The 13,416-nt window shown below is 33.3% G+C and overlaps 1 protein-coding gene across 10 annotated transcripts in view; it reads right to left on the reverse strand.

Annotated features, from left to right (window-relative positions):
• The window catches only part of ZNF148 (zinc finger protein 148), a 147,837-nt gene that overhangs the window by 46,980 nt on the left and 87,441 nt on the right, over window positions 1–13,416 (reverse strand). For all 10 annotated transcript variants that reach the window (XM_055568483.1, XM_055568478.1, XM_055568477.1 and 7 more), the window contains 3 exons: window positions 12,677–12,802; window positions 4,089–4,212; window positions 2,770–2,853 (listed from right to left, as the gene is read on the reverse strand). In XM_055568483.1, the coding sequence (XP_055424458.1) occupies window positions 2,770–2,853; window positions 4,089–4,212; window positions 12,677–12,754 (286 nt within the window). In that variant the 5' untranslated portion in view covers window positions 12,755–12,802. The remainder of the gene's footprint in view (window positions 1–2,769; window positions 2,854–4,088; window positions 4,213–12,676; window positions 12,803–13,416) is intronic.

Here is a 13,416-nt window from a genome sequence, read left to right on the forward strand (position 1 = left end):
CATATACTAGATTATATAAATTTAGGAAAGCTTCTTAACATCCTACTGCTTCTTCATCTAAAAAAACGGGAATGGTAATAATAGCATCTCCCTTTCAAGATTAGTATAAAGACTAAATGAGACATTTAACAAACATTTAGCTCAATGTCTAGTCTTAGTAAATTCTCAATAAACACGAACTATCCAACATAACCTGTTGAAATTCAAGACAGCCTGAGGCCCAGCACAATTATTTTTCCAAACTGGTATCACTAAATTGTAACCAGCACTGTAAAAAAGAATTGGCTACTAGAACAGAATAGAAAATAATAGGGTGCAATAAGGGTAGGTAATGTTTTGAAAATCTTTTTTTCAGACTCAAACACATTCTCTCAACTGAGCCTCCCAGTTTTTCTTTATTGCCTTCACTATGTCGTCTTCAAAAGCAGCATATCTGGCTCTTCTTCAGGGCACAACAGTATTTTGTACAAAACTCTACAACACTTACTACAGTGGGCTTTACATGTGTATCTCGCACATTAGAATGTAAACTCCAACATTGCTATCAGAGAAACGCAAATCAAAATTACAATGAGGAATTGCCTCACACTCGTCAAAATGGCCATCATAAAAAAATCTACAAACAATAAATGCTGGAGAGGGTGTGGAGAAAAGAGAACCCTCCTACACTGCTGGTGGGAATGTAAATGGTATTGCCACTATGGACAACAGTATGGAGGTTCCTTTAAAATAGAACTACCATATGACCCAACAATCCCACTCCTAGAGAAAAACCATACTTTTTTATTTTAGTTTTTATAAACCAAAACTAGAGAAAAACTATAATTCAAAAGGATATATGCAAGCCAATGTTCACTGCAGCACTATTTACAACAGTCAGAACATGGAAGCAATACTAAATGTCCACCAACAGAAGAATGGATAAAGATGTGGCACGTATAGACAATGGGATATTACTCAGCCATAAAAAAGAACAAAATAATGTCATTTGCAGCAACATGAATAGACCTAGAGATTATCATACCGAGTGAAATCAGATAAAAAGACAAATATCATAATGAACTTATTTACAAAACAGGAGTCACAGATGTAGAAAACAATCTTATGGTTAACAGGGGATAAGGGAGGGCAAGGATAAATTGGGAGACTGGGAATGACATAAACATACTACTATATATAAAATACATAGCTAATAACAATCTACTGTATAGCACAGGGAACTCTACTCAATACTTGGTAATAGCCTATAATGGGAAAAGAATCTAAAAAAACAGTGGATGTACGTATACGCATAGCTGATTCACTTTGCTGTACACTTTGAAACTAACACAAAATGGTAAATCAACTATACTCTAGTGGAAATTAAAAAAAGAATGCAAACTCCATGGAAGCTACCTTTTATTATCCTCTATTTCTAGTATCTGAAAAACACTGCCAGCTCAATAAATGTTTGTTGAATGAATCATTAAATCATTAAAATCTAATAGGCATTAAAAACATATAAAAATACTTAACTGTTTTCATTTATCATTATCTGATTGGGTTTTATTATTGTATAAAATTTTAATTTAGCCATATAAGTCACACACACACAAACACACACACAAAATCAATAAAGCTGTTCTTCCTCCCAAGTGCCTTGTATACTTCCTTCCATCTGGAAATGGTGAATAATGTTTACTTAAGAAACTGAAATGAGTGGTGTGCATAATGATCTTTGAAAAGTAAACATCAAAGCATAAAAATGTGCTGCACAGGGAACTAGCCACATTCATGTCCCTTAGGGGCAAATAGAGTTAAGGAAAGTTACTAGGCAGAAAAGCTTGCTGCTTCTCTATGATACACTGTCCAAGGATCCCCTTTCACAGGGACTGCAGGTTCCATGAGAAGACAACTAAGTAACAACACTGGGCAGGCGGCTGCTTGACTACTTCAAAGGGAGGTATACCAGGAACTTCAGTATTTTCAATACTTAAATATTATCACTGTCATTTTTCAATTCTACTTAAACGTAAGAACAAAAGTTATATAAATTTACCAACTCTTTCACTCCATCACAAAAAGGCAAAATGCTGGAAATAAATTATAAAGAAACACTTTCCATCGTGCTTACAGATGTCAAAAGCGGACAATATACTAAATTAAGGTCACATATAAAATCTGGCTTTACATTTCTTAAAAAAAAAAGAGAATAAATGCAAATAAACATTTGCTCTAAAATGAGGCTCAAATTTTAAAAGTATGGGTTCTTTTATAGTGATCTTCCAAAATATTTGTTTCTAAATCCTTAACAACCTGAATGAAAAATTGGAAGTTTCCAATTTATAAGATTATAACTCTCTTGAGATAGTAAGCTGTATACATGAAATAGGGGTGGGGGGAGTGTTATTGCTATTTAAGACTCAGGCATTTTGCTTCCTCCCCCCTAATTATCGCAAATGATCATTTTACCTACTCTAAACCTGTTAAACATCTACGGAAACAACTATTTCACAACAACTTCCTTCCTTCCTTCCTTCCCTTTGTCACTTTAAACATATCTTAAGTTATTATGAAACTTTACTTCAAAGTAAATTGTTAGGCTAAAACAGTAAGCCAAGTCTTAACAGTTAACATTGATTTACTGAAGAAAGAAAAAAAGATGAGCTATGATAAATACTCTTAAACAAAATTACCAAAGAGGCAACAATTTGTTGCTACTTATTAAAAATTCTTCCCTATATTTGAAATGGTAATTTTAACAACCCTAGTAAGGGTGGCAACACTCACCAGTATGAATCTTCTCATGTCTCTGTAGCAGGTACTTCTGTATGAAACGCATGTCACATTGACTACATTGAAATGGTTTTTCACCTTAAAATAATTTCACATCCACAAATTAGTTACTGAATAAAACACAGTTTAGAGTTAACTATTTCTGAGGAAAGAGAAATCTTAGAAGCCCAAATTCTGAAAAATTGCAAATTATGCATACAAAGGTTTTATACTATTAATAGAATTTTATTTCCTCTCAATTCCGCCCCCCAAGATTTAAAAATTCACATTCTCACAACCACACAAAAATGAGACTGAATATGATTCATATCCTTCAAGGGGAAAAAAAAAAAGTAAATAAATAAAACAATTTACAATAGAATTTAAAACTCATGAGGCTAGAAAGGCCTCCACAGGTTACCAAGTGTCTTAAACAGCTTTGCTTTCTCTGTGGCGGAAGATCCACCTACCTTTTTCTCCCTGGCTAACCACCACTTTATGCCTTTTCACTTTTTTCTCTAGAACCTTCAAAATTTTCTAAACATCCCCTTTAAAAAAAAAATAATCCTGTCTCTTCAAATATTCCTTCTCTGTTGGAGCCTTTCCTTTCATAGTCCAACCTATGTCTCAAATTCTTCACCACCCATTTGTCCTTTAACCCTTATACTCTGCTTTAAGATACTAATGATCTCCTTGCTGTTTATTCTAGTGATCTGTTCTCAGTTCTCTCTCTTGCTCTTGCTCTTTCTCTCTCTCGCTCTCCTCTCAGAAGGTTGTGCAGTTATTGATCATACCCTCCTTGGAATTCTCTCCTCTTTTGGTTTCTGCGTGTATTTCACCAGTTCACCAAATCTACCTTATTATTTATTACTTTGTCTCCTTCTCCACCCTTTAACTCAACTTACATGTCTAGTAATATTTCCCCAAAGATCTGTGATCAGTCTTTTGCTCTGATCTCCACAAATTTATGGTCTAACTTTTGATTTATATTTGATTTCAAAATCACATTTCAAATTCCATCTGGACATCTTATACAGAAAAATAAATGCTGATCAGCTTTTAATAGTTCATCCTTTCACTGTTTCTCTGGTTAAAAAGAATACATTAGGCCAAATAAAGTGTTCAACTAAGCTAATTAATTTTGCACATCCATGCTAATTGTTTTCTCATTTAAAGTTTTTCTTGGTTTCCTTGTGACATCCTGGCCTATGAAATCTCTGATTTGAAATGCCAGGTTAACTACAGTCTTAGGAATGAATGACATTTACAAGAAGATGAAAATAACAAAGATAATAATTTTAATGGCTATAAGCCCACTTTAATTCAAGAAATACCTGTATGAATGAAGACATGTCTCTGTAAGTGATAGTTCGTTCTAAAGGCAGCATTGCAGTGCTCACAAACGTGAGATTTAGGGGTTTTCAAACCAAGTGATCCATCCTCATTTATTGTAAGGATCTGGTTTAAAAAAAAAAAAAAGGCAAAACAAAAGAAAGAAAATTTTAAAATGTAATACTAATTATAAAAAAGATAATGCCTTTTAATGCAAACAGTGGTCACCAGAGATTATGAAGTATTTTTTTCCTAGATAATCTTGAGAGGGCTATTGGAATAATTTTATCATTATTTGAAGAAAGTAAAATGTGACTCAGAGTGGGTAAAAATTACTAATAAAGCCTTGGAAGCTGGTTAAGTAAAATTTCAGCATTGTGTACTCTCCTCTCCAAAGCTGATGTCTGATAGAGTCCCTAAGTGTTCTCTGTTAGGATGAGTATAGCTTTATTTTCAATTTTAAAATATCACATATGCAGTACAAGTCTTATGTTCTAGACATGGTATAAATATCAATCAGATAGGAATGGTTAAATAAATCATGAAAAATGAATACAACTTAATATTACATGGTTGTGAAATAAAATGAGAAAGCTCTTTATATACTTACATAGAAAGAGCTCCAGGATTTATTCTTAAGTTAAAAAAAAAGCAGGGTTTAGAATCTAGTATATAATTTTGTTAAGTTTGAATATAAGATAATACATACAGCAATATATATTTGTTTGCATATGCATAAAAGCTATTTGAGAAGGATGTACATAAATGTATATAACTTTGGTCGTCATGGCTGAGGAACTTGGCAGAAGATATGGTAGGAGAGAGACTTTACACTAAATATACTTTAAAGTATTTTTCTGAACCATATAAATGCTTACCTATTACATTTTCCTTTTTCTTTTTTTCTTAAAGAAGTAAAAAGGAAAACTGTTTTTAAGTCATCCTAGCATACGATCTGGAGTCAGAATGGTTCAGTTAAGGACCTCTAAGATTATTCTAGGACTACCGAACTATGGTTAAGCATATTCCTTAATAAATTAGAGGGTTATGGGGGAAGGAAGGCAGGTGACAAAGACATCAACCTTATCTGCCTGTGCTTCTTGAGGCTGACAGTATCTTGGGCAAGGTCTAAGCAATGCCAGAGAGAAGTTCACTTTTGGGGTTCATGTCTTCCAGTTTAACAACCATTTGCTCAACATGCAACATTTAAACTGCCTCTCTCACCAGCCACGTGGCAGAGTAAAAATAACAAATAATCCCTTTTTTCATTATTGAGGAGAGAAGAAAGATGACAAAACATGATGTGAACATAAGAAACAAAGAAAACTAGGAGGTAAGATCAGGAGAAATATAGCAAGTAAGAAGGAAACAGTAGTGGAGGTGGGAGCACAGAGAGTAGAAGCCAAGAAACTGCGTCACACACAGAATACAGAAATCTAACAGGCATCTTAAGAAACACAGAGGCCTATGGGAATCAACTAGGGCCTGTAGATACACAGCTATGACCCCCATCCCAAAACTCAGAGGGACTAGGTAAGGAAAAAGGGCTTTAGTTTTTTAAAAAATATTTTTTTAGTTTAAATTCAGGAACACATTTCAGACTATACTGTATGTAAATCCATGGTAATTATTATGCTAATTATACAGGGCATGTGGGTTCTGGGCAAACTGCCAAAGTGGTCAACAATGCTTCAAAGTCTATGCACCAAAGTCACAGAGGGAAACATTTGGCAGGAGAACGCAAGTGGGTGTCACAGCTTCCTGAAGAGTCAGTGAGAATGGAAAGTTTCATCTCTGGTCAGTCTAAAATTTTTTCAATCCCTCCAAGTCACAAAATAATATTCAAGTTAACACTGTGTAAAACAAACAAACAAAAAAACAAAATCTTTTAAAACATGACTTAAAATATTCCTAACATAAAACCAGTATCAAAAAGATGTTAAACATTTTATACGAAACAGAATAAAAACAGGATAGCACCAGGTATTTTTTTCTCATATGTTGATAACAAATAAGATTCAAGTGCCAAAAAAAAAAAAAAAAAAAAGGCAGCTCAATAGCTTTCTGTGGCATAGCAACTACATGGAAAAGCTCTGCAAGGGACAAATCTGGCCCAAGTTACTTAATGTGAAACGGATATAATCCTTGACTGTACAAAGCCTTTTTATGAAGAGTTAAGGAGTTCTAGGTCATTGTTTTCTCACTGGAGGTAATATTGCCTTTCACTGTAGATTCCAAGCCTTAATTCAAGGTGGATTTTATGGATGAAAGAGCAAACGCTTTCTTGTGAATAAGGAGACTGAAAAAAATCTAGCATGTTTATAAGTTCAATGACAAAAAAATCAAATTGGTGGACATTTTACATTGAATTTTATATTATTTTCTTCTTTTCTTAGGCCAGGAGAACACACATCTTTGTACAAAAGACACAGAAGAAAATTATCTTGCCACAGAAGAACACCACTGGCTCTTCTAACTTGTAATCTGTTTTCACGTATAATCGACAGATTTTGCCTGTTTTATTCACCACTATAACCCCAATACCCAATTGTACATAGTGAGACTCAGTGCCTATAGATAATGGCAACCTATTACCCACGCCAAACATGCTCACAGCTTACCACTTTATTCGTAAGTTTCTGCAAATTCACTAAGCAGCACCACAGAAAAAGGTGTGTAAAGAATGGGTATGTAAAGAACAAAGTTTCTTGGTGGAAGAGAAATGGCTCATTAACACAGGTAAAATTATCTTCCTTGGTATAGACTTGGTTTCTTTTCCTGCCCACACCCTTTCCAGATCTTTTAGTAAAATGTGATCTACCAATTAACTGTATTTGCCTTAGAGATTAGCCCTCTTACTTGCTAACAGTACCATAAAATGTTTTTGCTGTTCTTTTTCCTTCAGCATATGAACACTATTACAACTGAAGCATGTGAAATTTCCAAGTTTAAACCCTAAAGTGTCTGCAAGACAAGACATGATTTGTCTTGACTCCTGTCACTGCGACTTTTGGAAAAATATGGTAATTATAAAGATCAAGCAACTAGGCTTTATCAAGAGTAAAGAAATTGGTAATAGTCTAAACAATACTCTAAATACTTGTTTTCTTAACCACTTCACAAATTTAAAACAGAATTTTTCAGCAAAATATTTCAATACCAAATGAATTCTTCAATCTGCTTTCTTAATCTCACAGTCCATTAGCAAATACATTTTTTGTTCTGAGACAAATCTGTTCCCTGCCAGCTATCCATATATGTAGCAATTGCTATGTTAAATAATAACCAATTTTTAACCAACAAAGCACTAAGCTCTGCCTATTCAATTCAGAGATTTTTGACTCTTCAAGGGTCACTGCCACCAATTAGCTAAAACCTGACCGCCCTCAGTGAGCAAGTTTTGTTCTCTTAAAAGGCAGACATGATTTCCCTCATTCTATACTGGAATTATTAAAGTATATTTTAAACTAATAAGTATAGGTTTTACCATACATTCTTAATCAACTGATTTATAAATCACCAAAATGCAAAACAATTTGGAAGAATAGTCTAAATTTCTCACCTATCACATTTTACTGCAACTGGAAAATGAGATCTTCTAAAATTCCCTTTACTCTCTAAACCCAACTAGAAATGGAAGACCAGTGCAACCCCAAAGACATACAACGAAACAACAAAGTAGCCCACAGCAATACCTACCCTCAACATCTCTACCATCCTAGTCATCACTAACATTCCATCTTCACACTGTCCCTTTCTTTCATTCTCCCTGATTTTTACTGTCTCTCAGTACCTGGTTTTATTTATTACCAAATTTCATTTCTAAATGGCAAATTTTTGCCAGTCCAAGAACATGAAATTCACTGTATTATAAGCTTGGTATATGTAACTCGTGTTCAGGAGAAATGACCCAGAGCTTTAGAAAAGGTTTTTTCTCTCAGATTTCCTAAATATCAGGCAAAGATGTATATGATGCTTTTTAAAAGAAAGATGTACATCCAAATAGTTTTAAAATTTATAGTTTAGCTCTGTGGAAAAATTATATACCCAGAATTCAAAATTCCCTAGGGAAATTAGATAAATAAATAAAATACTTATACTTTTCCAGTTTTTCTCTTAAGTACTATTTCATACTTCCATCCCTAGTCTTACAATCAGTTATTTACCTTAAAGCTACTCCTTCAACAATCAAGTTAGCATGCAGGAGAGAGTCTGACAAATAGCTAGTATTTCTATTTCTCGCCTTTCAATTAAATTTTCCTCATTTTACATTTTTTTTTTTTTAAAGAACTGAACCCAGTTTCTTTCTTCAGTACCCTATAAGAGATCCTGGTACATTAATAGGCATTCAAATTAACTGCTTAGAGAATGAAAAGGATATATATTTCAGAATAAGAAGTAGGTAACCAAAAAGCACTCTGCTCTAGCACTATTAAGGAGTTTGAAAAGACCTAAAAGATGTATATAATACTGGGTTAAGATAGTATTGTTACATCTTTACTGAAAGGATTCTTAAGAGTTTATCGATGTTAACTCAACAATCCTCATAAAACTTTTCTGTGCTGGAAAACATTCTCATTTAATTCACAAAACAAGTCAATAGCAAAGTCAGGTGGCAATACCTTATCCAGAAACTTTCAAAATCCAGACTTGAGATTCTCAAACTTAAATGTAAATTACAATTATCTTGGACTCTTTTTAGTATGAATGGAAACCCTCTGAATAAGAATCTCTGGTGATGAGGCCTGAGTATTTATAACTGGAAAAGCCCTACAGATGATCTAATGCAGAGCCACGAGAACCACTGACATGAATGCACCGAGACTGAATTAAGTACACTAAGACTTTTCTTACATTTCTAATAACTGTAGTTCTCTATAGTCCTAATCCACAAGGGGAAAAAAGAACAAAGTGTCAATGGAAGGTGATGTTAAGTGGCCACATAGATCTAGCAATGTAAAAATGAACAGTATGTCATTAAGGAATGAGAGGATGAAGCACTTACAAGCAATCAAAAAAAAAAAAAAAAAAAACAAACTTAAAACTGAAAAGCTTAGCAGTTAGGATTTCTTAGTGTGTCTGGGTTGGGGGTGGGGGTAGGGGGACCTAACATCTCAGTCCTCCCAGAGGGTTTCACTATGATACATATGATTTTTTTTTTAATGTTTACAACATGAACCCCAAACCATTAAAAGCTGAATTATGTTCAAATGTACTATGTTTTAAAAGAAAACATTATATTAAAGATTTCTAACAAGGTGGTTGAAATAAAACTAAATTTAAACATTTAAAGGGGACAAGTTTTTATTATGTAGAAAATTCACTTTCATAAAACAACTTATTCCATGACAGTATCAAATTACTTGACCAAGATAACCCTCTTCTTTAGACATGCTAGCAAATATATTCTGGCAATTTTCAAGTATCAAATCCACCTTAGGATGACTAAGCTTTGCCATATGATAAAGGATCAGAAAGCAATTATTGCTTAAAATTCATGGCAGCTAAAGATGACATAATATTGCAGTATTTCTCACCACAAAGCTTATATGGAAGGGAGCCAGGTCTATATGGCTATATAAGCTCCAATATTTTTACTAGACGTCTGCAAGGTAACTTCATCTATATTTCCTATACAGATCCCCAATCTAACATGATATAATGGGGACACATACTCAAAATATTCATAAGGGCAAAAATTCAAGATTTGTGAAAAGTGTTGGTGGAGAGTAGAGTCCTCTAAGCATTGTTGTTGTGGTCGCTAAGTCATGTCCAACTCTTGGGACCTGTGGACTATAGCCCACCAGGCTCCTCTGTCTATGGGATTATCCAGGGAAGAACACTGGCGTGGATTGCCATTTCCTTCCCCAGGGGATCTTCCTGACCCAGGGATCAAACTTGCATCTCCTGCAGTGGTTCCTGTGGTACAGGCAGATTCTTTATTGCTGAGCCACTGGGAAGCCTCTAAGCATAATACACTACAATTATTTGAGAAACTTACAGTTGCTTTTAAGGAATTTAAAACAAGTAACACTGATTTCTAAGCAAGAGGTAAGCTTTTCCTTATCTTCATACAAAAAGGGGAGAATTACTTTAATGAAAAATCTGAAGTGTGAATTTTTAAACACAAGTTCAAAGTTGTGAGAATCCAGACACAAACCATTCATCTGGACACTGCAAGGCCAGGGTTAAAAACAGACAACAACCATTCTCTCTCCTGTCACATGTAATAGGTCAGGACAATGTAAAAATTCTTGTTTTTGTTATTCTCACAGCCCTGTCTACCATGTATTATTTGCAGTAATTTCACTGTCCTAAGAATGTCTAAAAAGACTGGCCAAAACATCTTCTTACATGCAATATACTCAGAATAGGCCAAATTTCTTTCATCCAGCAACAACATAAATATATATATATAATTAAATAAATGCCTTTAGGAGTATTATGATAATACATTATAAATTAGTTTATCTCAAATCAGATAAGCAAAAACTAAACTTAAACTCTGTAAAAATAAGATCTGTATTACTTAGGATATAATTCCAAACACCCCTGAAGAAGATAATAACCTAAGATTTAGTCAGAATTTCAGAATTACAATCAAAAACAGTATCAGAAAAACATGGCTATAAAGTATCAAGGAAAATGTACAACTTACATATGTTGTTTTTTTAAGACTTGAAATAACTGATTCACTTTTTTCCATAACAGAAACTAACATAACATCGTAAACCAATTATACTCCAATAAGATAATAAAAATAAACTGATTATAGATACTCAAAATAAAAATTTTTTTTTAAGATTTGAAACAGATTTTGCAATGAACACAAGTAACATAACCACTATCATAATTTTAGAAATTAATATTTTCCTTAAACAACTTGATTTATTCATTAATGTCAATTTTTTAAAGCATCATATATCACTGAGAAAAACATTAACCCCAAGAAAAGAAAAGGAAGAAAGAAGCAGGGAGGAGGGAGATAAAGGGATTGCACAAAACACGAAACATAAAATGTCAATAATTATGAAAAACACACAAGTTTTAGTATGACCAATAACCAAAGCAATTAAAATTTAAACTATAATGAGACATTCATCTTAAGTTACAAAAGAAGCAAAGTTTCATACTCAAGGTTATGAGAGGGTATGGAGAGACATCTTAGGTCCACTTCAGGCAGGAATGTAACTAACAGGACATTACTGGAAGGGGTAACATTATTAGGAAACTTCACTTATTTTGCTTGGTTGTTTATTTGCTTATTTTACTTATTTAATTTTTAAAGAAACCTTTTAAAAAGTTCACACCTTTTGATTTAGCAGTACATGAAAATGTATACACAAATATTTCAAGTGCAACATGATTTAAAATGAAGGCAAAGAGAAAACAACTTTCCAACAACATAGCAATCATTGAATATAATGTGACATATCAAAATAATACATATGCAGCTAATATTTGTAAAAACCTTTAATAACTTTAAAAATAGCTTACATACTCTAGTTACAAACAGGAAATTCAATGAACCTATACAAATTTGAAAATAGAAAAGGAATATGGCAGAAAACGGAAATATTTATCTCTAAGAATAAATGGGTTATTTTTGTCTCTGTATTTTTCAAAAATTTTTGCAGTAACCATATTTATATATATCCCCAAAGCAGCATATTGGTAAATGTTTAACATTTTAAGGGGTTAGAGAGTAGGGATGCTGATTTCCACGGTATAAATATTCTTACCGTGGCTAATTTCAAATTACCAATGGTTTCAGAGTCAGCTTGCAAAATTCCTGAAAACTTATTAATCAGCTCTGGCAAGCCAGTACAAACCGCAGCATACCACATATCCAAAAGTGTACAAAATGCATAAATAATGATGATGATTTAAATCACAAATACAAAAGTAGCCCTCAAAATAAAAAAGATCATGTTATAAAATTTTTTAGAAAAACAAAAGATGAAAAATAACTGTAAATTATACAGAGTTCCAAGATGTCCTAGGAATATCAAAATGATACATACAGTCAGCTACTACTGTATTGAAAGGAAAGAAAGGCAGGCAATTCCTAATAGTATTTATGGGTCACTTGTTTATTTACTAAGCCATTCATTCACCCATAGTATTTACTGAGAGTCTCTTAGGCCTACTATTCCATGCTCTTGGGATATAGCTGTGAATAAAATGAAGTCCCTGCTCTTATGGAGCTTACATTCTAGTCTATATCACAGGTATTGCACAACCTTTTCCTCATGACCAATTGGTACTGAATTTTCCTGAAATAGGAATACTAAAATAAGTAAGACTAATATGAATGAGAAGCAAGGGCACTGCATATTATCAGTTTTTAAAGAAAAGAGAGATATGGAGTAAGAAAAGTTTGTTAAAAAAAAAAAAAAAAAAAGATGTGAAAGGGAAGTGGAAATTTTAAAGCAATGGCCTACCACCTCCATGCAGACATGCATCTCTTCCTTACTCCTGATGCACCAGTCCAACTTTATTAAGCCACATGAGACTTATAGTCCAGCCAAGTTCCTGCCTATAAGATTAAGCAATAGTTTGGGACCACCACCTTAAAATATTCTCTTACTTTTGCAGGAGAGCGCTGTTTCCGTTTCTTCTTTTTCTGTAAGTCTACTGGCTCTCTGATTTGTTTTTTGTCTCTCATCAGTTGCTCAGATACATCAGTGAAAGTAATTTCCTGCTTTACACTTATCTGTTAAAAAAAAAAAAAAGCCAATTTTAGAAATAAACAAAAAGTCCACTGTGACAAACAGCCATTGCATGCTTAATTCTTTGCTAAATCTACATACAGATGTTCCCAGAAAGATTACTTGTGTGTGCAAGTAAATAGTATGTTGAAGAATTCAATAGGTAATTGACATATAAGAATCAACAGTATATAAATTGAAGGCATAAACTAGGATTTCATAAAAATTTATCTGAAAAAAAAAAGACTAAAGCTGTCCTGGGAAAAAATAATAAGACCTAGGAGAATAAAGTAGAAGTGAGGATACAATTTCACTCCCATATTTAAGAAAACTGAGGTTAAAAGCATAAAAAAAGGTGAAACTCCAAAATCAGTAAAATACTAGGGGACCAGACTTCATGATGGGTCTCAATTTGTCAATTTGTCAATTGGCAAAACATCACACAAACAACAAAAAATTCTAAAAGGTAATTTCATCAAAAAAAGGAATGATAATCTAACAATAATTATCATTCATCTTTAAGTTCAATGTTTTTGGCAATATCTTAACCAGTATTTTCCCAGGCTCTACAAAAAACCATCACCAAATGTGTGTTTTCAGAATTACACATGGTTTTAGG

Source organism: Bubalus kerabau, chromosome 2 (assembly GCF_029407905.1).
Source record: "Bubalus kerabau isolate K-KA32 ecotype Philippines breed swamp buffalo chromosome 2, PCC_UOA_SB_1v2, whole genome shotgun sequence".
Lineage (NCBI taxonomy): Eukaryota > Metazoa > Chordata > Mammalia > Artiodactyla > Bovidae > Bubalus > Bubalus kerabau.